General features: G+C 54.6%; 1 protein-coding gene across 2 annotated transcripts in view; it reads left to right on the top strand.

Moving 5' to 3' along the window:
- TTC7A (tetratricopeptide repeat domain 7A) overlaps window positions 1–21,318 on the top strand; it is a 117,290-nt gene that overhangs the window by 30,043 nt on the left and 65,929 nt on the right. Inside the window, exons 6-8 of one of the 2 annotated variants that reach the window (XM_069494933.1) lie at window positions 12,816–12,894; window positions 13,709–13,866; window positions 14,474–14,537. In XM_069494933.1, coding sequence (XP_069351034.1) covers window positions 12,816–12,894; window positions 13,709–13,866; window positions 14,474–14,537 — 301 coding nt within the window. The remainder of the gene's footprint in view (window positions 1–12,815; window positions 12,895–13,708; window positions 13,867–14,473; window positions 14,538–21,318) is intronic. The other variant, XM_069494934.1, reaches the window with a different exon arrangement.

The following is a 21,318-nucleotide window of genomic DNA, read 5'->3' as shown; positions in this document are numbered from 1 at the left end:
GGACAGTGAGCAGGCAGTGGGGTGCTAGTCTGGCTCTGATCACTGTCATCCGCAGTGTGGGTAAAGTCATTTCATTTCTTTGAGCTTCAGGTTCCCCAGAAATCAAATGGGAAGGCTGATTCCTGCTCATTCCAGCTCTCAAGGGATGATGGTGTGAGGGGAAGTGTAGTGAAAATAAAGGCCTGGCACTATTTGGGGGCTGCGACTGTCCCTGCTGACGAGGTGGCATAAAAGCTTGTCTTCCTATTTGTTGTCTCAAGAGCTCCTAGGAAAACTCACCTACCTGAGACCCAAGAGCCGTGGTGCCTGGAATGCCTCTGTTGGGCGTTTGCTCTTGGGGGAAGCAGGGCCCCCCTCCAAGAATAGTTCCCGGGGGGCGGCCGGTGTCGGCTGCCAGGCCAGGAGCGGCTGCTTCATGGTGTGTGTTGGGTGGTGGTGGTGAGGGAGAGAGAAGCTGAGATCAGGAGTGCGCGCTGCAGGCAAGAGTGGCTCCGAGGCGGTTCTGTGGGTGCCCTGCCCTGTCTGCGAGTGATGCCTCTGCCCGCCTGGGGACTCTGGGCAGGGGCTGGAGTTGCCTGCCGCTTTCTGCAACACAGACTTTGGGCCACCTCAGCTCCCTCCTCTGCATCAGCACAGTCCTGTGCAGACACCATGGCAGGGGCTGCAGGATGTCACTGAACGTGCTAAGTGCAGCCAGTGCCCCCGGGTGGCTCGTCACACCTCACCTCGGCCACTTCTTCCTCCTCCCTGACAAGGAGACTGGGGGCCAGGAGCACACGGCTTTCCTTTGACTGATTGCCTGGAGTTCTCTGAAGCTCATGTGTCATTTTTGGTATGATTTATTTTGTTAAATTTCACTTTCGTCATTTTTTTCATTTAACCTGTTTTTGGATAGATGATTCTTACACATGGTACCTGTTTAGTAGGAAAGAACAAGCTCACTGTTTTCTCCTCCTCTATGCTTTCAACACAACACAGACCACTTCTGTGACCAATTCTCCAGCACAGCTGGGAGTCCTACAGTTCAGTTCACTTCTGATGTTGGTGGGAGTTGGCACAGACCCCACAGGCTCAGTCCCACAAGACTCCCCCCAACCTCCGACACCCATCGCAAGCAGTAGGTCCTCAGGTCGCCACAGCTTCTGTCCAGCTTGTGTACAAATCAGAGGTTCCCATGACCCCTTCTCGGGTTCAGTGATGTGCCGGAGCAGCTCATGGAACCCTGGAAAGCAGTTTGCTTACTATATAATAGATTACTGGTGCATTATAAAAGGGTACAACGCAGGGACAGCCAGGTGGAAGAGATGCACGGAGCAAGGTACGGGAGGGGGTGCAGAGGGCCACGCCCACTCCGGGTGCGCACCTTCCATGTGTTCAGCAGCCCAGAAGCTCTCCAAACGCTGTGGGTTTACGGATGCTTCATGATATAGGCACGATTGTCATTGGCCGTGGTGAGCGATGCAACCTTCAGCCGCTCTCTGGCCCTTTGCAGAAAAAAAATGCTGACCCCTGCTCCAATTAATCACTACTAACATTTTGAGGTCTGTCTTTCATGTTTTCCTATGTGTAGATTTGCAGATATATTTTTTTCTTTTTTTAAACAACAACATATTTCCCCATGGTACATGCTGCTTGTATCTTGCTTGCTTTTTCCTTGGGGGCTGGGCTGTGAGCCTCTTTCGTCTTCCTGCTCGGTCTCTCCTCCCCACCAAGTTGCTAGCCATGGGGGTCGGGGGGAAGGTGGCTGCGCTCACGCCTGCAGGTGGGCTCAGGGTGAAGTGGGCACAGGCACACTGCGACTGTGGCAGGTCAGGCTGGAGCTGGGCTGGGCCCCAAGGCGGCAGGGGAGAGGCACAGAGACGGAGGAGTCGGGAGGGGCTGAGGAGTCTGGGATGTGGGGATCTGCAGGGGAGGAGCTGTGGCCAAATAAGTTTGGGAAACAGTGGGTTAAAGACTTCTGAGACCCTTTAGAACAGGAAGCTGAATGAGCGTGAAGGAAGGTGGTGAGTCTGCAGGAGGCACGTGAAATTTTGCAGCCTCGGCTTGACACGGTGCCCTTGTGTGGGGTGGGCCCCGGGGGCTCTGGGACTGCCAGGGAGCAGTGACTGCGGCACGGGGCGTCTGGCCCAGGCAGCCCTTCCATCCAGCGGGCATCCCTGTCCAACCCAGCAGCCCTGAGCTTAGGTCCTCAACTGCCTGGAAGAGAAGGAAGTGCAGTTGCTTGCCCAGAATGCAGAGTATGCCAAGGTGAGGCCACTCCTGGGGGCAGAGGTGGCTGCGATGACGTAGTACGCAGGTGGGCTTGGCCTGGGGAAGGCCTGTGCCCTCTTCTGACTCCCTCCACTCTGCCCTTGTTGGCCCGGGCTGGGTGGGGGCCACTGCACGAATCCCTGTCTTCCCAATGGCAGGAATAGGGTAGAAGGGTCTCAACCAGGAAACTGGCTGCCTCCCTGCTCTCTCCTCGCGCCTGGCAGCGCAGGAGAGGGGGAAGCGCAGCTGTGGAGCCAGCGCAGCCGGGAGTGACCCCAGCCCTGCTGCGGGAAGCCCGTGTGTCCGTGGGCAAGTCCCCTGAGCACTCTGAACCCCTGCTTCCCTTACCTGTCCAGTGCAGGTGAGGACCGTGCCCGCCTCCCAGCATCACTGTGGGATCAGATCATACGTGAACACCCACCAGGGCATCTCACACGTCACAGCTGCTTAGAAAACCAAAGCCAGCATTATCATTTATTTTTATTATTTTTTGTGAAGGCCACAGCTGGGCAGCCTCTGGTCCAAACATAAACTTTACAACTTTTGGGTTTTTTAAAAAATTCCTCGAGTGCTAGGCCAGGGAGGTAGCAGTGTCCTTGCTTGCGACACGTGGATGTGGAGGCCGGGAGAGCCCAGGCGGCTGCCCCCCAGGGTGGGGCTGGCCACAAAGCCCCGCTCCTCAGAGCACCTGCGGCTATGGAGGTGGGGCCTAGGGGTTGGCCAGGAGCACGGCTGTCTTGCTCCACCTCCACCACCTGCGTTTTGGTCCTTTTTCGGTTGCTGAACTTTGGTTTCAGAGAGACAGTGGCCCAGAGGGCTGGTTCCTGTTGTTATTGCCCAGGCAGCTGTAGCCAGAGCCCACTGTCACCCTTGCTTTGCTGTGCCCGGGGCTGCTGCCGGGAGCCCCCTCCCCTGGGGAAGTCCCTCCCTCTGTCCGTCGTGAGCTCCCGGGGGCAGATCTGGGCTACGGAAAAGATGCCGCCTTCAGCCACCTGCCTGCAGAGATCTGGAGAGAGGGGCAGGGGTCGTCACACTTTATGAAGCCCAGTGTGAATCCGAGGAAGCTGACCCTGTATATCTAGGTGGGCTGCAGCCTGATTTTGCAAATAAACTTTTATTAGAACATGGCTATGCCCATTCATTTATGTATTGTCTCAGCACAGAGCTGAGAAGTTGTGACTGAGACCTTCTAGCAAAACCTATGATATTTGCTGTCTTTATTTGCCCTTTACAGAAAACAGCTTGCTGCCCCCTGCCCTACAGAGTCTAAGGATCCCTCCCAAGGACCCTCGTTAGGCACAAAGGGCAGAGGTGCTGCTTTGTATATTGGAGCCCCATGGAGTAGATTTTGTGGGGAAGGGTCAGTTCTGATTTCAATATTCTGTCTCGTTTATTCATTCATTCATTTAACAAATATTCATTCTAATAATGCATGTACGTACGAAGTGCTGGATTGGCACCAGGCACTTGTTAAATGCTCTGCTTGTGTGTGTGTGTTAGTCCACCCGACAGCCCTCTGAGGTGGGGACCACAGTCAGCGACCCTGCTTCTCAGATGGGAAACAAAGACACAGGGACAGAAGTGACCTGTCCTGGGCAGAGCCAGGAGCATATGTGGAGGGCCCGGCTGACTTTTGGAGCTGGTGCTCGTAACCACTAGGCTACACTGCCCACCGCAGAAATCCTGTTCCTGAGACCCTGCTGCCCCCCTCGAGGTGTTCCCTGCCTAGCGTCAGTTCCCCTGAGGATGGTCGCACCCGGCAGATGCCATGTCTCAACTTCCGGTGTGCAAATTTGGTGGGTGCCCTTGCCATGTGGGGTAAGCCAGGGTGGGGCCTGGGGGCTAGAGGGCACTCTGCGGCCCTGAGCAAGCCCCTCCTCCACCCCGCTGGCTGGGCTTCCTTCCCTCTAAATGGGGCTTCTGTTGGCCCTGCGTCCTGGGGTGTGAGGGAAGGGTGCGAGAGAAGGGGTGCAAAACACCTGAGGACAGACCTCAGCTGTTAACTCCCTCTCCGCAGAGGGTCCCCCCGCTGCCTCCTCTGGGGTCCCCTGCTCCCCTCTCCCACAGCTGCATTTTCTGCAGGTGTAATGAGGTCAAGGTGGACATCAGGGACAGCCAGGAGGAAGGAGGGAGAGAGCACAGCGTGGCCATGCACCGGCGGCCTGCCGGGCCGGACCGTGTACCGGCTGTGCGGTGCTCTGGGAAGAGGGCCAGGTGACCCCGCTTCTCTAGTGAGGGGCCGGAGGCTTGAAGACATTGAGTCACTTGGCCAAGCTTACCCACTGGGATTCCAGCTCCAGGTCAGAGTGGCCTAGATACCCGTGGCATTTCCAGAGTTTTGGGTGTGGAAGGGCAAGTGTGGGGGGAAAGGCAGGGCCCCGGGAAGGCTGGGAGCACTGACTCAGGGCTCGTTTTGCCCCTCTGGGACCCTGAATCACCATTCTCGAAGGCTGGCTCCTCTTCCTGCAGGTGGTCCCACCCCTCCTCAGGGCCCGTTTCCTCCCATCTGCATTCTGCACACTCACGCTGTGTGTGTGTGTGTGTGTGTGTGTGTGTGTGTATAGGCCTGTGGGTCTGTGTCTGTGTGTGTGTATAGGCCTGTGTGTGTGGGTGTGTGTGGGTGTGGGTGTGGGTGTCCCGGCAGCAAGCAGAGGCATTCACCGGCCCTCTAGGAAAGCCCAAGCCATTTCATCATCTTTCTGTCCCTGCAGCTCTGCCCCTTCCCTTTGTCCTCCTGAAGCACACATTTCAGTCCTCACAGCCAGGATGCGGGCCCCACCCTGCCCCGACCTCACCAGGCGAGGAGGAATGGAAATTGAATCATCATGTCTTTCCAAGTAAACAGCCCAAACATCTAAAGTCTCTGCGTGTGAGTAGCAGTCCCCAGGACACGTGGCAGTTACTCAGTCCCTCTGTTTGCTGGGGCCACGTCCAGCCCAGGGGTGGCCCTGGGATGTGACGGAGGTATTTAAAGCAGGGCTACAGCCCTGCGTGCCTGGCTGGACTGTAAATAATTTCTGTGCCCCTTCCTCATCGTAGTAGCTAATGTTTGTTGAGTGCTTTCTGAATGCCAGGCAGAATGCTAATGCCTCTCTGTGTAATCCTGTGAAACAGAAACCAGTGCCATCCCCATTTTACTGAGAAAGGGAGAAGTTAAGTAACTGCCCAAAGTTGCAGGGCTAAGAGGTGGTAGAGCGTGTGCTCCTGGGTTGAGCCCGGGTCTACGTGCCCACGGGCCACGGCCCACGGCCTTGCTCAGTGCGTAGCCCCAGCCCCAGCACACCTCCTGCCACTGTGGCACTACACCCATAAGCATTTGTAGTTACGTATTATTGTCCTTTGGTCAAAGTTTTATCTTAGGTGAATCACCAGTTCCAAGATTTTTCTTATACATTTGTTGTTGTTGTTAGGAAGTTAAAAAATAATATAAAATCACCTTAGCCCAGGATTTCTCAGCCTCAGCGCTGATATTTTTAGCCCGATAGCTGTTCATTGTGGGTTTTAGCAACATCTCTGGCTTCTACCCACTAGATGCCAGTAGCACCCCTCCCCCGAGGTGTGACAACCAAAAACGGCTCCAGATGTTGACAGATGTCCTCAGTGGGAGGAGGTTTGAGGGGATGAAATAGTCCCCCGTTGAGAACCACTGTCTTAGCTCACATGCTAGAAGCAGAAGCTCAGGGGTAGATTGAGACCCAGATACCTGATCGGGTCGGGTCGTCTTCTCCAGGGCAGCTCAGAAAACTCTTAAAGGGCTGCAGAGCCACTTCCTCTCTGTTAAATTCAACTCCTGCCCTACTGGGCTCTTGAGGTGTTTAGGAAGGAGGGAGAAATCCTTCTCAGTGCTCCGTGAGCTCACAGTGCAGCAGGGACCAGGGCTGAGGTGAGAAAGCCAGAGAAGAGCCCGCAGTTCATTTCCCCTATGGCCTCTGGGTGCCCCCTTGGTGCCAGGGGGTTAGAGCTGAGAGCAGGGCGAGCTCCCGCCTTTGCGGAGCTTACATCCCACGTGGGGCCGGCAGTGAAGTTCAAGCCGTGCTCTGTGCCAGGGAGACAAAAAGGGCAGGGAGGTGGGGTGCTGCCTGGGAGGCGTGGACCCCCAGGCACCCTCGGAGCAGTGCACGGGAGGGGCCAGGAGTGGGGCCAGTGCAGAGTGCCGCTCAGGGGCAGGCCGGTGGGACGCCTGCTTCCCGGCAGAACCTGAGAGCCCGAGCTTATTTGCGGCCTGCAGAGGGGCTGGAGGAGTCCCTGCTGAGAGTAGGGTGGGGCCAGGGGCTCACAGCAGTGCCTGCCTCCGGGGTCCCGCCTTGTCCAGGACTGACATAACTCAGAGTGGGGTGGTGTCCACTCTGCAAAGTGGGTGGCATTTGCTTGAGCCCAGACGGCTTCCCCCTTATTCTGAGCCTCAGGAAGCCCGGGCTTCCCTCATGCCCAAGTCTGAGGCTGCTGCCCACTCACTCATGCAGTATGTGAGGGACATTAATTTTTTCCAGGGGCCTTGCCCTATTGATCCAACAGTTAATTCCCCCAGATGACTCCTGCCCCTTGCCCTGTGGCTGATGCCGGCGTTCCTAATTAAGCTAGAACGGAAAGCACTGGCCTGAAAGGACTGGCAGGAATTGGGAGGCCCCCATGCACAGGGCGAGGATCCAGCAGGCCTGGGGTTGGGGGGCCTCCACTTCCCCATGCTGCCACCAGAGGGCAGCCGTGGACTCTGGTTGGAGCCTCGCCCCAGGCAGCTCTGCAGCCGCTGGCTGCCAGGAGGGGGCACCTTTCTGGCATGTTCTTGGGTGCAGTGGCAGCTGGGCCGGGGTCCTGGCTGTAGGGAAGGCTGGAGAAAGGAGCTTGGTTCTCCTTTGCATGAGGCAGCTCCTGGGGCGAGGCAGAGGCGGGCCTGGGGAGGGGAGAGGGTGATGCAATGCCAGGGAAGCTGGTTGTCCCTGTCACCCGCTCTGACCTCACCAGGACGAGTGCCTGGGCGTCTCCCAAGAATAAGAACGTGAGCTGACTCTGCCCTTCACCCAGAGTGGGCAAGGAGCCATTTCTCTTTGGGTTGATTTTTTCCCCCTTCCTTCTGCCCAGACCCGGCAGAACCCACTCTCTGCCCAGGGCTGGGAGTGAGCCTGGGCCACGTGTGTGGAGCCGGGTGGACTGTATGTTTTGTGTTTGTCCTTTAAAAAAAATTTTTGTTTTTAAATTATTAGAGCAACATGTGCTCACTGTACCAAAACTAAACAATAGAGAAGGGAGCGTGTGTGTTTTCTAAGGGAGTTCCCCCGGACTTGGCAGGTCGTTCAGGCCTGTGAAAACACTGTCCCTTTCTGTGGTGTGTGTACTGTGTGTTGTGTTTGTGTGTGTGTGTGGTATGTGTGTGTGTGTGGTGGTGTGCATGCTCCACCTTGCTAGCTGGGTGCCGAGTCAGAGAGGGAGTGGAGGCACCTTAGAAAGCCCAGCCTGCTGGGTATGACCCATGAGCGCTGTGTTCAGCCACAGTAATTCTGTCTTCTTTTCGCAGGGCTGGGGGAGGGCAGCAGTCAGCTCGCTCTTGGGGGTTCAGGGGCCAGAGTCACCCAGCAGTGAAGCCCATCCTGACAGCCTTGTGGTTGTCTTTGTCATGCTTTGGGGTACAGGGTGACCTCTGAGGCCCCTCCCAGCACCCACTTCCTGATTTTCCCACCTCCAGCTCCCACCTCACTAAAGAGGAAAGAGCCCTGGACGTGCTCAGTGCCGTGCGAGGGGAGTGTCACAGGGGCTTATTCTGGGCTGGGGGCGAAGAGGAGAGTTGTAGTTTTTGAAACAGGATGCGGGTCTGTGGCAGGAGTGAACAGCTTGGTAACCATGTGAACTTCCCCTGACCTTGTCCCCTGCTCCAGCCCTCCAGCTGTTGGAATCTGCCAACTGTCTATGCTCTTCTGGGTCTCTGACCAGAAACCTCTCACGCACAATTAGCAGTGCCAGCCCTGACATGGGGACTTCTGGTCAGGGTCATATGTACCTGTATCTGTTTAGCAATCAGTTTCACGCAGTCTGATTCAGCGATCAACTCCATGCAGTTTCTCGTTCTCCATCTGAAATCAAACCAATTCCCCACTCCTTAATATTTGTCGAGCACCTACTATGTGCAAAACCCTTTGCTAAGCTCTGAGTAAATCAGGAGCATGGCTGATGGAACAGCCTGTGAATGAGATCTCTGTTCACTCATTCAGACTCTTGATTCGTTGCTCCAATATTTGTGGAGTGCCTGTACAGGGCTGAGGACCAGCACTTGGTAGTAGTAGGCACTTTGTGAAGACTTAGTCAGTTCAGTCCTGGGAGCTCTGGTGTTCAGATGTCTAGCAGAGGGAAGTGTAACTGTGCTAGGTCTTTCTCAGGGTTAAAAGGGAGTGAAGTCTGAGCCCCTTTGTGCCTGCCATAAGCCCACCTCTCCTATTGGGTAAGTGGTGGCCTGGAAGGGCAGGCGTCTTCCAGGCTTCAGTTTTGCCATTGGCACTTGGGGATTGATTTATTCAGCAATAATTTCTCTAGTGCCTTCTGTGCGCCACACACATTGCTGGTGCCGGGGTGACAGACCCTGCCTGCCTCACCGACCTCATCGAAAGCTGCGAGGACTGAATAAGGGGAAGGGCTTTGCAAAACGTGCCCCACTGCCTGCTGCTGCCAAGGGGACCGGAGGAGCTTACCAGCGCCTTGCACGTCCCACCTGGGGGCCGCCCCAAGACAAGCCGTGTCCTTGATCCATCCCCACACCCACACCTCTTTCTGTTCCTGCCCAATCAGGCTTTACTTGAGTTGGAATAAACGGCTTCCTGGCTTCTCCCCACGCAGCCTATTTCTGGGCCAGAGTTTGTTTGAGGCCCTGTTTGGATATTGTTAAAAGTGAGCAGCTTTGCTCAGAAAGGTCAGCGTGAGAGACGAGAACAAAGAGATCTTTCAAGCTGGCCTCTCCCAGGGCAGCCCCAAACAGCTCGGAAAAGCCCCGGCTCCACCGGGGACGGGGCTGCTCAGGCTTGAGGCCATCTGGGGAGCCTTCGAGAAGCCCTGTCTGGTCTCTCGTTGCTCAGAGGGGTCATTCCCAACATGACAGAACAGGTCAGTGTTGCTGGGACCCCAGATCTCTCCCTGTGCAGCACCGGCCACTGGAACCTCTGTGTTGATTTTTCTCTTTAAGGACATTCAATAAATATTGGGATTTACCCCAAACATGCCTGAGGGTGATTATTTGCTTTGCTAAAGAATTCCTGGGAGCGGCTTTGTATGCCAAAATCCCTTATCGATTTGAAATAGTAAAAGGACACAACTTTTGGACCCAGGGTCTGGTTAAAATGCAGTGCTGACCCCTCTACTGTGTATGTGCTGGGGGTGGCAAGGTCCCTGAGAGCCTCCATCTTCCCCAAGCCCCCAGGTGCTGCCAGTCTGCCGGTCCTGAAGTGTCGATGTGACGACTAAAGGCTGAGTTCGCCCGTCAATGGCAGAGAGAGGACAGTCCTTGCAGTAGAGTGAGAAGAAGGGTCACTCTTGGCTTTGGCCCCCTGGTAGCAGCCAGGGCCGGGCTGCCAGGGCAGAGGCTGGCAGGTAGCCTGCAGAGTGGAAAATCACCCACAGGTTCCGGGAGCTGCCGGCCTCCTCTGGGCCGTAGGGCCCTGGGGCAGCTCCAGGGTCCAGCCTGCCTCATTCTGTGGCTGTTTGGCCCGACTGCCAGGGCAGAGCTCTTGTGCAGACTGAAGTCCCAGAGTCAGCCATTTCCTCTCTCTGCTGGGAGCTCGCAAAGTCTGTGTCTTCCTTCTCTCTCCTGGTGGTGGCTGGTGCTGGGCTATCCCCTTAGCTGACCTGGCCTGACCTGTGGCCTCTGTCCACCACTGGGTTCTTTTCTGAAGTAGAACTGAAGATGCTTCTTGTGGGGGGCCTCCAAGTCTGTCCTTGGGCTTGATTTATCTAGCAGGGACTCCTGTTCTTATGTCCCCCGTGGGTAGGGGCTGGTAGAAGAACGGTGGACACAAACCTGGAGGGTCCCCCCAGGCACTTCTGTGCTCTCCCCCTACTCATTAGCTCCTGAATTTCCATGCAAAATCATGTCAGTTAAAACATGAGTAATAAGATCTTTAAGACCCAAATTAGGAGGAGAAAGGAAAATAGTATTTAGTGAGCCTCTACCACAGACCTGGGTGTGCTTGGGGCTTTGTGTATGTCATTTGCCTGATGGCACTATGAGGAAATGAGGAAAGAGTAGGACTCAGAGAGGCTGCCTCACTGTCCCAAGGTTACAGACTTAGGATCTGGCTGTATGGCTGGGGTTTTTGTGTGAGAGCATCCCTTCTGAACCCTGGCTTCTTAGACCAGGAGAACTAGAAGACACTGGGGCATTATCTAAACCAGTGGTTCTCAACCCTAAGTGTCTCCAGAGCTCCCCAGAGATTTGATAAAACCCAACTTGCTGGACCCCACCCCAGTTTCCAATTCAGCAGGTCTGGGGGGGGGTCTTGAGAATCTACATTTCTAGCAAGTTCCTGGGCTGCCGATGCTGCTACTCCAGGGACCACACTTTGAGACCCTCTGGTCTAAACCATCACTTCTCAGAATCTGGGACAAGAACCTCTAGTAATCCACAGGTGGTTTTAAGTGACACACACTAACTTTAAAAAATACTCCTATATTTAATATTTACTGGCAAAAAATTAAATAAATAACCAGCACACCAAACCCATGATGTCAGATATTTTTTAGTAAGGTGAGCTATCTACTGAAGTAAAAAGAAGATGTAAATGAAAGTATTACATGGATAACAGTTCTGGTGATGTGCAGCTAGAGGCAAACATGGTAAACGTTGTGTGCAGGCAGCAGAAGCCTGGGGGACGCTGAGCTAACTGCAAGTCCTCCTTTCACAGACAAGGAGACTGCGGCCCACAGAGGGGAGCTCACTGTCCTGGGCCACATGGATGTGAAACATCTCTGGGGGGTGAGGTTTCCATCCTGCTCGCCAGTCCCAGTTCTTCAGAGCACTGGGCCAGCCAGGGAAGGTCACTGTGACTCCAACTCTACCCCAGGGTGGAATTTGTCTCCATTCTCAGCCATAAAAACAGGAGTCTGTGTTCATAGTGTTAGTATTTTGCACATTTTGGGCTTGCTTTTCTGAAGCCAGAGCTTCTCAGAAGGCAAGGGACTTGGTCTGCACACTTGTCCTTTCAGGGCTTCCAGGCCCCAAAGCCCCCAGGAGACCATCCTGTGCATGAAAGTTGAAGGAGGGGCTCGTGTGACTTTCCTGGCTACCAGCTTTGGCTCTTCACCCTCTGTAATCTTTCCTTTGCTGAATTTGCTGGCCGGCAGCCTCTGCTGCCCCTTGCGTGGTGTGACCCCGGGAATCCTGAGCAAATGAGCAGGGCCCTCCTCGGGCTTGACGGAGCGCACACTGCATAGCAGGGGCTCCTGGGGCTGAGCCTCAGGAACTGGTGATACGAGCCCTGCCCTCAGGAGGCCACAGTGTGCGGGGCCAGACTGCAGGTGGAAACTGATCTCAAGGGGCTGCACTTGCCTCAGAAGAGGAATTAATGGGCTGTGAGACACAGGCAGGCAGGGAGGTATAGGGAGGGACCTGGGAAGGCTTCATGGAGGAAGTGACATGGGAACTGGTCTCTGAAGGATGAATGGGAACGGCTGTTTAAGGCAGTGGGGGACGCCTGTGTAAGACGTGACATAGGGAGCCGCAGTGGGCCAGAAAGGACTTGCTTGAGTGCGGAGGCGGAGGTGGGAGAAGTGAGGGGCAGGCCACACAGCCCCAGGAAGCTGCTCTGGGGGCCTGGCCTGGATTGTAAAAGCCCCAGAGGTCACCGTGGGGGCTCATGTTGGGAGCACCCAGATGACTTTCGCCTGTCAGCTAGACCCCAAGGGGTGGTGGGAGAAGTTCTTCACAGCCTGTTAGTGGGTTGCAAAATCTATTTAGGGGGCTGCAGCCAGCATGTCACAACAGGTGGGTAGAGGAAGTAGTAAAATAGAAAATAGCAGTGTTACTGTACGCAGTAGAGACAGGTACTGTGTCGAGAAAATTCAGTTCTATGCGAGGAAAGTGTGTGCATATACTGGATTGCGGTGTGAGATGTGTTTCTCACTGTGGGTCACACTTTGACACACTTGAAAATTGTTTCAAGGCACAGAGTGCTGACTGGAGGGGGTGAAACTGGCCAGTCCAGGCCGTGGTAGCAGGGACTGCGAGGTCAGGACGGACTCCAGTGTTGACCAGATGTAGCAGGTGAAGGTGGAGAAATTGAGGCTGACTCAGGTCAGAAAGTCTGACACCAGCCCAGGACTCTTGGGCCAAGATAACACCTTGTTTGAAACACTCACGTACCAATCCTGGTGGTGAGCTGGAAGCCCACGTTGCCGAGGGGCTGTGTGCTCCTCGTTATCGGTGTCCTGAGCCTCTAGGGTCCTGGTGTTACAGCTCTGACTTTTCACTCCACTCACTGGATGTGTTCAGGTGAAACACCAGCAGGCAGCTCCTCCTGGGTGTGCAGGTCGCTGAGAATGTCTTTGTGGGAGCTTGGCTGGTGACGACTCTACTACTGTCCTCCCTCTAGGAACGTTGTGAAGGGCATGAGAGAGCTCCGGGAGATTCTCCGGAGTGTGGAGACCAAAGCAACTCAGAACTTCAAAGTGGTAACCTGGGGTGCTGGCAGTGGCTGGCTTATTCAGGGGTCAGGTTCAGTGGGAGGCAGCAGAAGTCTTTGCCGGCGGCCCCTGACCAGGGACGGCAGCGGGTCATGTGCCTGCTCCCGCCCTCCCCTGCACGTGGCAGACATCAGTGCCCAGCCTCAGCATTCCTTCCCGCTAAGCCGGGACGGCACCTCAGCATCCTTCTCATCACAGCACTGCACGTAGCCCCTGGCGCTGGCTCAGAGTTCAGGTCTGCGGCCAGCCCTTCCCTAGCAAGGCAGTATGGTGATTCTTAGGGATTTGTTTATGATCCTAATAAATGACAATGACCCTGCTTGCCTGCCCCATCACAGGCCTGCCCTCTTAGGCCTTAGTTCATCCAAAGTCAGAGCCACAGCTGCTTCTCACGCTGGAATTCTCAGCCAAGTATCAGAAAGGCATCCATAGAGAGAGCTGCCTGTGCCCGGGCTTTATGCTCTTTTCCGACACTGCAAGGGCCTGTGAACACTCAGAGCTGGGCTGGGCTCCAGGGGATCAGGAGAGGGAGGAAATGCACCTCTTGTCTAGGAGAGGAAAGAAGAGAAAAGATAAAGTAGGAGCCAGCCATAGCCAACAGGAGGGGCGGGAGCCTCAGTGCTGGGAGGACGGAGAGAAGTGAGAGGACTCCTTGGGAGTGGAGGGAGTCGGGGGCTCCAGAGGGGCAGCACGTTGCAGGCGGGCAGATTTGGCTGGGTGGCGGGTGGAGGGCTTTCTAGGCCATTCCACGGGGGGGGGGCCAAAGACTGTGCCTGGATCTGAGTGCCTCCTTCTCTGCCAGATGGCGGCCAAGCACCTGGCGGGGGTCCTGCTGCACTCCCTGAGCGAGGAGTGCTACTGGAGTCCCCTGTCCCACCCTCTGCCCGAGTTCATGGGCAAGGAGGAGAATTCCTTCGTCACGCAGGCCCTGCGGAAACCTCACCTCTATGAAGGAGACAAGTAAGTTCTAGCTGCCCTACTGGGCCATCCCAGTGCTTGCACCTCATGCAAGTCCCTGCCGGTGGCTCCTCTCTGCCCCGTGTTCTCCTCTGGTCTCCACCCACTGACCACCAGGCAAGCTCTTTGGTCTCAGCTGGAGCCACATAGACTAGATAAGGCAGGTCTTGGGGTATAAGTTGGGGGGAGAATCCTAGAAGGCACCCAGAGGTCAAACAAATTGTTTGGAGGTTACCTATCTTCCTAATAGTCTTATGTGACACACCTCTCTCGTTTGTGCCAACTATTGAAGGTGGGGTCTGTGGCCATCCGGTGGCACTTTATTCCTGCTCTTCCTCGCTCCTCGCCTCCTCGCTTCCTGCAGCCACCTCCTGCAGTGCTGGTGCTGGAAGGGGCGTTTCTTCCCCAGGAGCATCTGCAGGATTCTGGCCCGGCAGATTCATAACTCTGGAGCCTGTTAAAGATGCAGGTGGTATCTGGTGCCCATGAATTATGCAGAGAGGGTCACCTTACAGGGCAGTGTTGACTCCAGGACAGAAGGGCCGGCATGGTGGGCCGCGGTGCTGCCTGGGGAGGGGTGTGCTTGAGCTGGGCCGTTTGTGTCTTTCAGCCTCTACTGCCCCAAGGACAACATCGAGGAAGCCCTCCTGCTCCTCCTCATCAGCGAGTCCATGGTAAGCTCCAGGGTGTTCCTCAGGGTCCTCTGGCCCTTTGCCCCTGTGGGTAGGGATGTGGGGCTCAGGGACAGCCACCCATGGCCTGGCCAAGCTCTGTCCACTAGAGATGTCCCTAAAGCAAGTGCTTCTTGGACCTGTTCCCCCATAGCAGGGGCAAGTGTAGCTTGTTAGGTTTGGGTTTGGCTGCACAAGGCTGTGTTTGGAGGCTGGTGTACTACCCCCAGATGAGTAGGGACTGAATGCACGAGTCCCCACCCGCATCTTTGGGGATTAAAAAGATGACTATCAACAAGTCAGCAGTGTGTGTTGAGCAGCTCTGTGCTGGGTTCTGTGACAGACACAAGAGAGTAGGGGTAGGGAGTGGAAGGAGAGTGCGCTTTGGAGGCAGAAGGCCTGGATTCAGGTCCCAGCTCTGCCGCTCATTAGTTTGGGGCCAGGACCCAATCCCTGCAAGATGACAGTAACTCACAGAGGTAGGTGTGCCTGTAGAAGAAATGCATTCGGTCATGCAACAACTATTTCTCGAGCATCTAGTTTGTGCCAGGCCCTGTTCTACACACCAGAGATACTGCAACAAACAAAACAGAAGCTCCCTGTCTTCGTGGAGCTTGCACTGCAGTGAGGGAAGTGGGCAATACATGCATTAACTGCAGTATCCAGGGCGTCCGTGTGTGAAGGCTGTGTGTGTAGGGCAGAGAGCAGAGGAGGGGACAGGGTGCACTGGACACAGCACATGTGAAGAGCCGCTTAGACTTTTTCACAAGACCCATCGCCTCTGCCCTGGGTGGGGAGGCGAGGCAGACACACACACATACACACACACACACGCACGCATATACACACGCACATGCATGCACGGTGGCCACGATGCCAGGCAGTGTTTTCCCAGTGCCAAGGTGCTTTGGAGGCTCAGCACAGGGCTGGTGAGCTGGGAACCAGATCGATAAATAGGTTTTGTTTTTTTAAGGCAATGCATCTGAGAGCAGCATGTGGATGTAGAGGTTAAGAAACCAAGACCCAGCCCGGGTGCAGTGGCTCACACCTGTGATCCCAGCAATTTGGGAGGCCGAGGTGGGAGAATCACTTAAGGCCAGGAGTTGGAGAACAGCCTGGGCAAACATAGCAAGACCCCATCTCTAAAAAAAAAAAAAAAAAAATGAAAAATCATCCAGACATGGTGAGATGGACTTGTAATCTCAGCTATTCGGGAGGCTGTGGCAGAAGGATCACTTGAGCCCAGGAGTTGGAGACTGCGGTGAGCTATGATGATGCCGCTGCACTCCAGCCTGGGCTATGGAGTGAGACCCTGTCTCTAAAACAAAAAACAAAAAAAGGAAAAAACAAACAAAAAATAAGACCTCATGAGCTGGATCCCTGAGCAGTCAGAAATGAGTGTTCCTTTGGACATGTGGGACCATGTGATGCCCCCAAGGCTTGTTCAGAGAGCTTTGGCTGTTGGGTTGCCTCTGGCTCCTCAGGGCTCTAGGCAGGTAGACAGGAGCAGGCAGCCGGACCGTTGGGCAGGGAGACTGTGTCCTTCCTCACCAGGCTGGTGCATGTCGGATCCGAGGGTTCCCACGTAGGGTGTGGCTATTTGGATCCGGAGTGCGAGCTGGTCGGGGCGTGGTCCTGAAATGTTTGCTTGTGAGGTGGGCAATGGTTGCTCAGCAGAGGGGACACGTAGCTCCTCAGCCAGATGTGGAGATGGAGGTACCAAGTGCCAGATCTGATTTTCATGGGAGAACAGCACGCTTTTCACAGGAAATGGGCTCGGACTACAGGCGGAACCCCAGTTCGAATATGGAACCCCAGATGCAGACCAGCACTCCCACGCCCACCCCCGAGTCTCACCTCGTGCACCGTCACCTGAGGCTGCACTGGACCCCCTGTCTCTGGAAACACGGGTCATTATTGTCACCTTTGTCTGCTGAGGGTTACAGTGTAGTCCACAGGAAAACGCTGAAAGGGTGAAAACAGGACCATTTCTTAGGCCCTTTCTCTTCCTGCTTCCAAGCTGATAGGGGGGTGGTATGTTGAGCCATTTGAAATTGCCAATTTTCAAATGTTGATGACCTACAAAAACCATAGTTTCATAGAGTTCAATCTAATGCCGTATGTTCCCATCTTACAGATGACGAAAGCGAGGTCCAGGACAGGTACGTTTCTTGGTCAAAGTCACGTACTAATAAGCCTTGCAGCATGGTTTGAACCATGTCCATCTCCATAAACAGGACACACGGCCTGGGCTCCTGGACCTCCATCCGCACTCGTCCCCTTGCTAACTCTCATTCTTGGTTCTCCCGCGTGTAAAAGGGCCAAGGAGGTAATTTTGAGGATCAAACACAGCAAATCTTGGGGAGGGCTTTATGAACAGGGATATGCCTGTCACTGTGAGAATCGTCACCGGTTTTCTCCTCAGCAGGGATCGAGGCTGGGTTCTGTCTTCCCAAGTCACTCTCTGTACCCAGTGCTTGATCTGGGTCCCCAGGACCAAAGTTCAGGTGTCCTTCCATTAAGGATATCCTCCTGCCCCCAAAACCTCGAGCTACCCTGTGTCTCAAAGTGGAAGACGGCCTCTTACTAGAACTTGGCGCCAGGTGGATTTGCCTGACTATATGGTTTCCTTCCAAGCAGTTCTTTCCCTTTTACAAGAGAGAGTGTGGCAGGCCACCCTGCCCAGGAGACCAGGGTCCAGGTCAACCGGCCAGGCAGTGTCCTGGGAAGTAGCTGTAGCATGCAGGACAGAGGAACTTCTCAGACGCTGTTTGTAGTGAGGCCGGCAGGAGGCATCTCTTATGAGGTTGGCTGGTTTGTTCCCCCTGGCTGTACCCAGCCTGTCAGACATTTAGCAACTTGAGGAATTTGAGGGAGAGTGTTGGCGATGGACTTAGCTTTCGTGTCTTGTCTGCAGAGGCCTTTCCACCCTGGTGCTGGATCTGGACTGTGGCTCGGGAAACCGTTTCTCAGAGTGACCAGACCTGCCTTTGTGTTGCATCCTCCTTCCCACCAGTCACATTCTTGGTCAGTGAGAGAACTGGGGTGTGGGCTCCACTATGCCAACCTCCCATGTACCCTCAGCCTGGCCTCCATGTACCTGCAGGGCTTTTCTCTTCTCCCTTGGATGGTGGCTGGGTTTGGCTGCAGATGATGGGCTTGAGGAAAAGCCTCTAGAACAGTAGCTTGGGTTCTTCTGATACTTGCAGAACTCATTACGCTGCAGAGCCAAGCCAAGAGGCATAATCTTCATCGCTCCCCACCTCCAGGATGTCCAGAGCAGGTGTTCCAGGTAGCAGTGTTTGCAGGCTTCCTGAGCATGGCAGCGCCTATTTTCTGGGTTGGAACTCAGACGAGTAGCTGCATGGTGTGGGGCTGGTGCCTTGGACATGGTTTTTGTTATAGCTGACTGTGTGATCAGAATGGATGAGGGAGCCCTTGTCTTTCAAGAGGTAGATAGAAAGCTTACTAATGCTTTCACAGGAATGCAAGGGATATGAGATATAACTGGTTGAAGATTTGCGTTTTGGACCCAGTTTTGAGACTTTAGAGCCAAAAGGACATTTGAAAATCCATCCACCATCCATTCATCCACCAATGCAACTATCCATTCATCATCCACCCACCCATTCATCCATCCATCCACCCTCCCATTCATCCATCCATCTGTCCATCCATTCACCCACCCACTATCCATCTACCCACCCATTCATCCATCCATCTACCCACCCATTCATCCATCCATCCATCCTCCCATTCATCCATCTACCTGTCCGTCCATTCACCCACCCACTATCCATCTACCCACCCATTTATCCATCCATCCATCCATCCATCCATCCATCCACCTACCCACAATCCACTCACATTCATTCATCCATCCACCTACCCACCCATTCATCCATCCATCAGTGCATTCATCCATCCACCCACAAACCATCCATTCATGTAATCGTGTTGGAGCAGCCAGACCATGATCAGCACTGTAGACGCAATGATGAACAGTTCAATCACTGTCCTTGTCCCAAATGTACTCCCACCTAGTGTACTGTGTGCCCAGGGATGTGGAGGGAATCCTGGTCCCCAAACCAGAAGAAATTATCCCAATCTGCTGAACCCCTAAGGTAAATTCTTATTTTTGAAGGAACCATGTATCAAACCAGCCTGGTTTTTTCAAACAGTTGGGGAACTAGAAGATAGAGGAATCTTTGTCATTTCTAAAATACTAGTCCAGGGCCAAAAATATGTGCTAAAGCAAACTGAACCCTTGGGATCCTCTTTCATTTAGTGGAGGAAGAGGTTGTTGCCTGTGTAGCCTCTTGGAAATGGAAAGAGAACAGAGGCCTGTTCTTGAGTGAGGGTGGGTGGATGGGGAGGTCTCTGGGGACTGGGACCCTGCAGGTTAGCAAACTAACTTTGTACCATGCCCAGTGCTGGGCAACTCGCAATTTAAATCTTGAATTTGCCATTTACAGCCTGTGTGGCCTGGGCAAATTTCTTACCCACCAAGCCTGTTTTCTTATCTGTAAAACGGAGCTAATAAGACCTCTTTTATAGGAGTTTGGGCGTATAAGAAAAAAAATAAACACAGAGGTGCGTGGTACATTTTGGTTATTCAATACATGTTCATTTTGTCCTGATAAATACTTGGCTCTAACCTAGTCATTTCTGAAGACATTGAGGTTCAGATCGGGTCAGGAGAAGATAAATTAGATTGAGGATACCATTCAGTTTAAAAAAAAAAAAAAGTTTCCTGGGCTTGATTCCATTAGGGACTCAGCAGATGAGCACAGATTGTTCCAGCTTTTGGCACATGGTTTGCTCCAACACAAGGCCTTGCCCTGCTAAAGGCTGCAAGGGTAAAGGGTCTAATGACGCTGCCAGCCCAGGGCCCTTGGTTCAGTAGAGGTGGGAGAGCGTCTCTCCCTCGCTGGCAGGAAGAGCTGTGATTTCTGCTGCAGGAGCCTGATGCAGCAGGACCATGGGGCCTAGCGTGGCCCCCGCCTGGGCGGCTGGGTGGATAGGACACGTCGCAGAGCATGCTGTTTCTCACCTCTGTGGACTGGAAGCTCTAGAGCTGGTGGTAATTACATCTGCCAGTGAGGGGGCAACGGCACTAGCACAACATCACAGCATCTTCCAGGGAGGGGCAGGCGTTGGGCACGTGTTGCCGTGAGACTTCTTCTCAGGGTGATTTTGGGGGGCATCAGCAGCAGGCCCCCGAGGCTCATTCCTTGGCCAATGGAGAGGTGCCTCTGAGAATGGGGCGGAGCAGGCTGTGGACACGTTGCCCAGGGAGCATGTTCTTTGCAGAGAAGCAGCACCCAAGGCCTGCAGGGGTCCTACTTTTGGTCTTAGCCCCTCTGTATGCACTGGGCAGCTTACCTGGCCTCCCTGGGCCTCACTCAGTGTTCATCTATACAATAGGGCCGTAGTACCTGAGAAGGTTGTTGGGAGAGTTATGAGATGCTGTGTAGAAAGTGTGCCACAAGCTAGTTCCCTTTCCTTCCCCTAGACTGTGTCCAGGATTAGGGAGGAGAAACAGGGCTGGGCAGAGGGAAGGTCAGTGCCACCTGAGGCCCTGCAACCAGCAGAGGGTAGGAACTGGGCTTGCATCCTGCTAGGTCAGGAAGAGCTGGCAGAGGATCCTCGAGGCAGGAGAGCATGGCAAGTGGCAGCAGTCCTGGCCTGGCCTCGAGGCTCAGCCTCAACTCCCTGGGATCTTGCACAAGACAGTTCACCTTTGGGGGCTCAGTGTCATTTTCTGTAATGGGGGTCAGTGGTTTTATTCCTGCCCCCTCCATGGGGTTACCCTGGGGGCAGAGGAGATGGTGGACGTTGAAAATTCAGCTCCTAAAAGGGTAATGCCTGGTGCACACATAGGGCTGGCTGTTTGATCAGGAGTAGCCCCTGCCTTAGGTTTCTTGTGGGCCAGCCTTCCCCAGGGAAATAGAGATTCCCTCCTGGGCTTTTCATGAGGCCCCATACTTGCTTCGTGGACACTTGTCTAAAGACCAGAAGAGGGTCACGCTGGCAGTGCAGAGCTTTGGATGGCAGGGGTAGGGGAGGAGCATTGTTTCTTTGGCTTCCTCTCTTCTGACCTGCCAGAAGCCTTGCTGGGAATGTTCTTTAGTCTAGGAGAGGCTGCCTTGGGAGAGCAGCCAGAGGGACAAAGGCTAGGAGCAGGACAACTGCGTGAGCCCTGCCTGGCGTTAAATGCACGGACCATAGGATAGCAGTGCATCACCAGAGGTGGGCCTGGGGGTGGGCATGGGGGTTATGGCAGTGAGCGCTAGGCAGGGAGAAACCAGGGGAGAATATTCTGCCATTGTGAGAACAGTAAGGAGGAGGAGGAGGAGGAGGAGGAGGGCGAGAAGGTTTAGCATTTGTGTATTATCTTAAGGGTCACAATCATGTTCACATCTGTTACTGCATTTGATCTGAAAGGTTTTCTGGAAAAAGCAGGATTCTGAGACCATTTAAATGGTGGAAGGGAAAGAATGTGGCTGGGAGTAGTTCAGGGGCCTGCTGGAGCTTGGGGAGCACCGTGTGGCCTGAGGGCAGTGAGCCCAGGGAGGAGGGAGCAGGAGGCTGGGGGCGCTGGGGAGGGGCACGCAGCTCCTGCGGTGTCTGCAGCCCTGGCCTGCAGGCTTGCTCTGGCCCCTGAGCGGAGCTGCCCCTCTGCTGTGGATTGCCCGCCAGCCCCGCCAGCCCCCACGCCCGCCTTCTTTCTGCCCCATCCACCACAGCGCTGCCCCAGAGCCATCGTAACCACTGGGCTGAC

This window comes from Eulemur rufifrons, chromosome 19, assembly GCF_041146395.1.
Source record: "Eulemur rufifrons isolate Redbay chromosome 19, OSU_ERuf_1, whole genome shotgun sequence".
Taxonomy (NCBI): Eukaryota; Metazoa; Chordata; class Mammalia; order Primates; family Lemuridae; genus Eulemur; species Eulemur rufifrons.
Note: the sequence above shows the minus strand (reverse complement) of the source record. Positions and strands in the feature narration are given on the sequence as shown.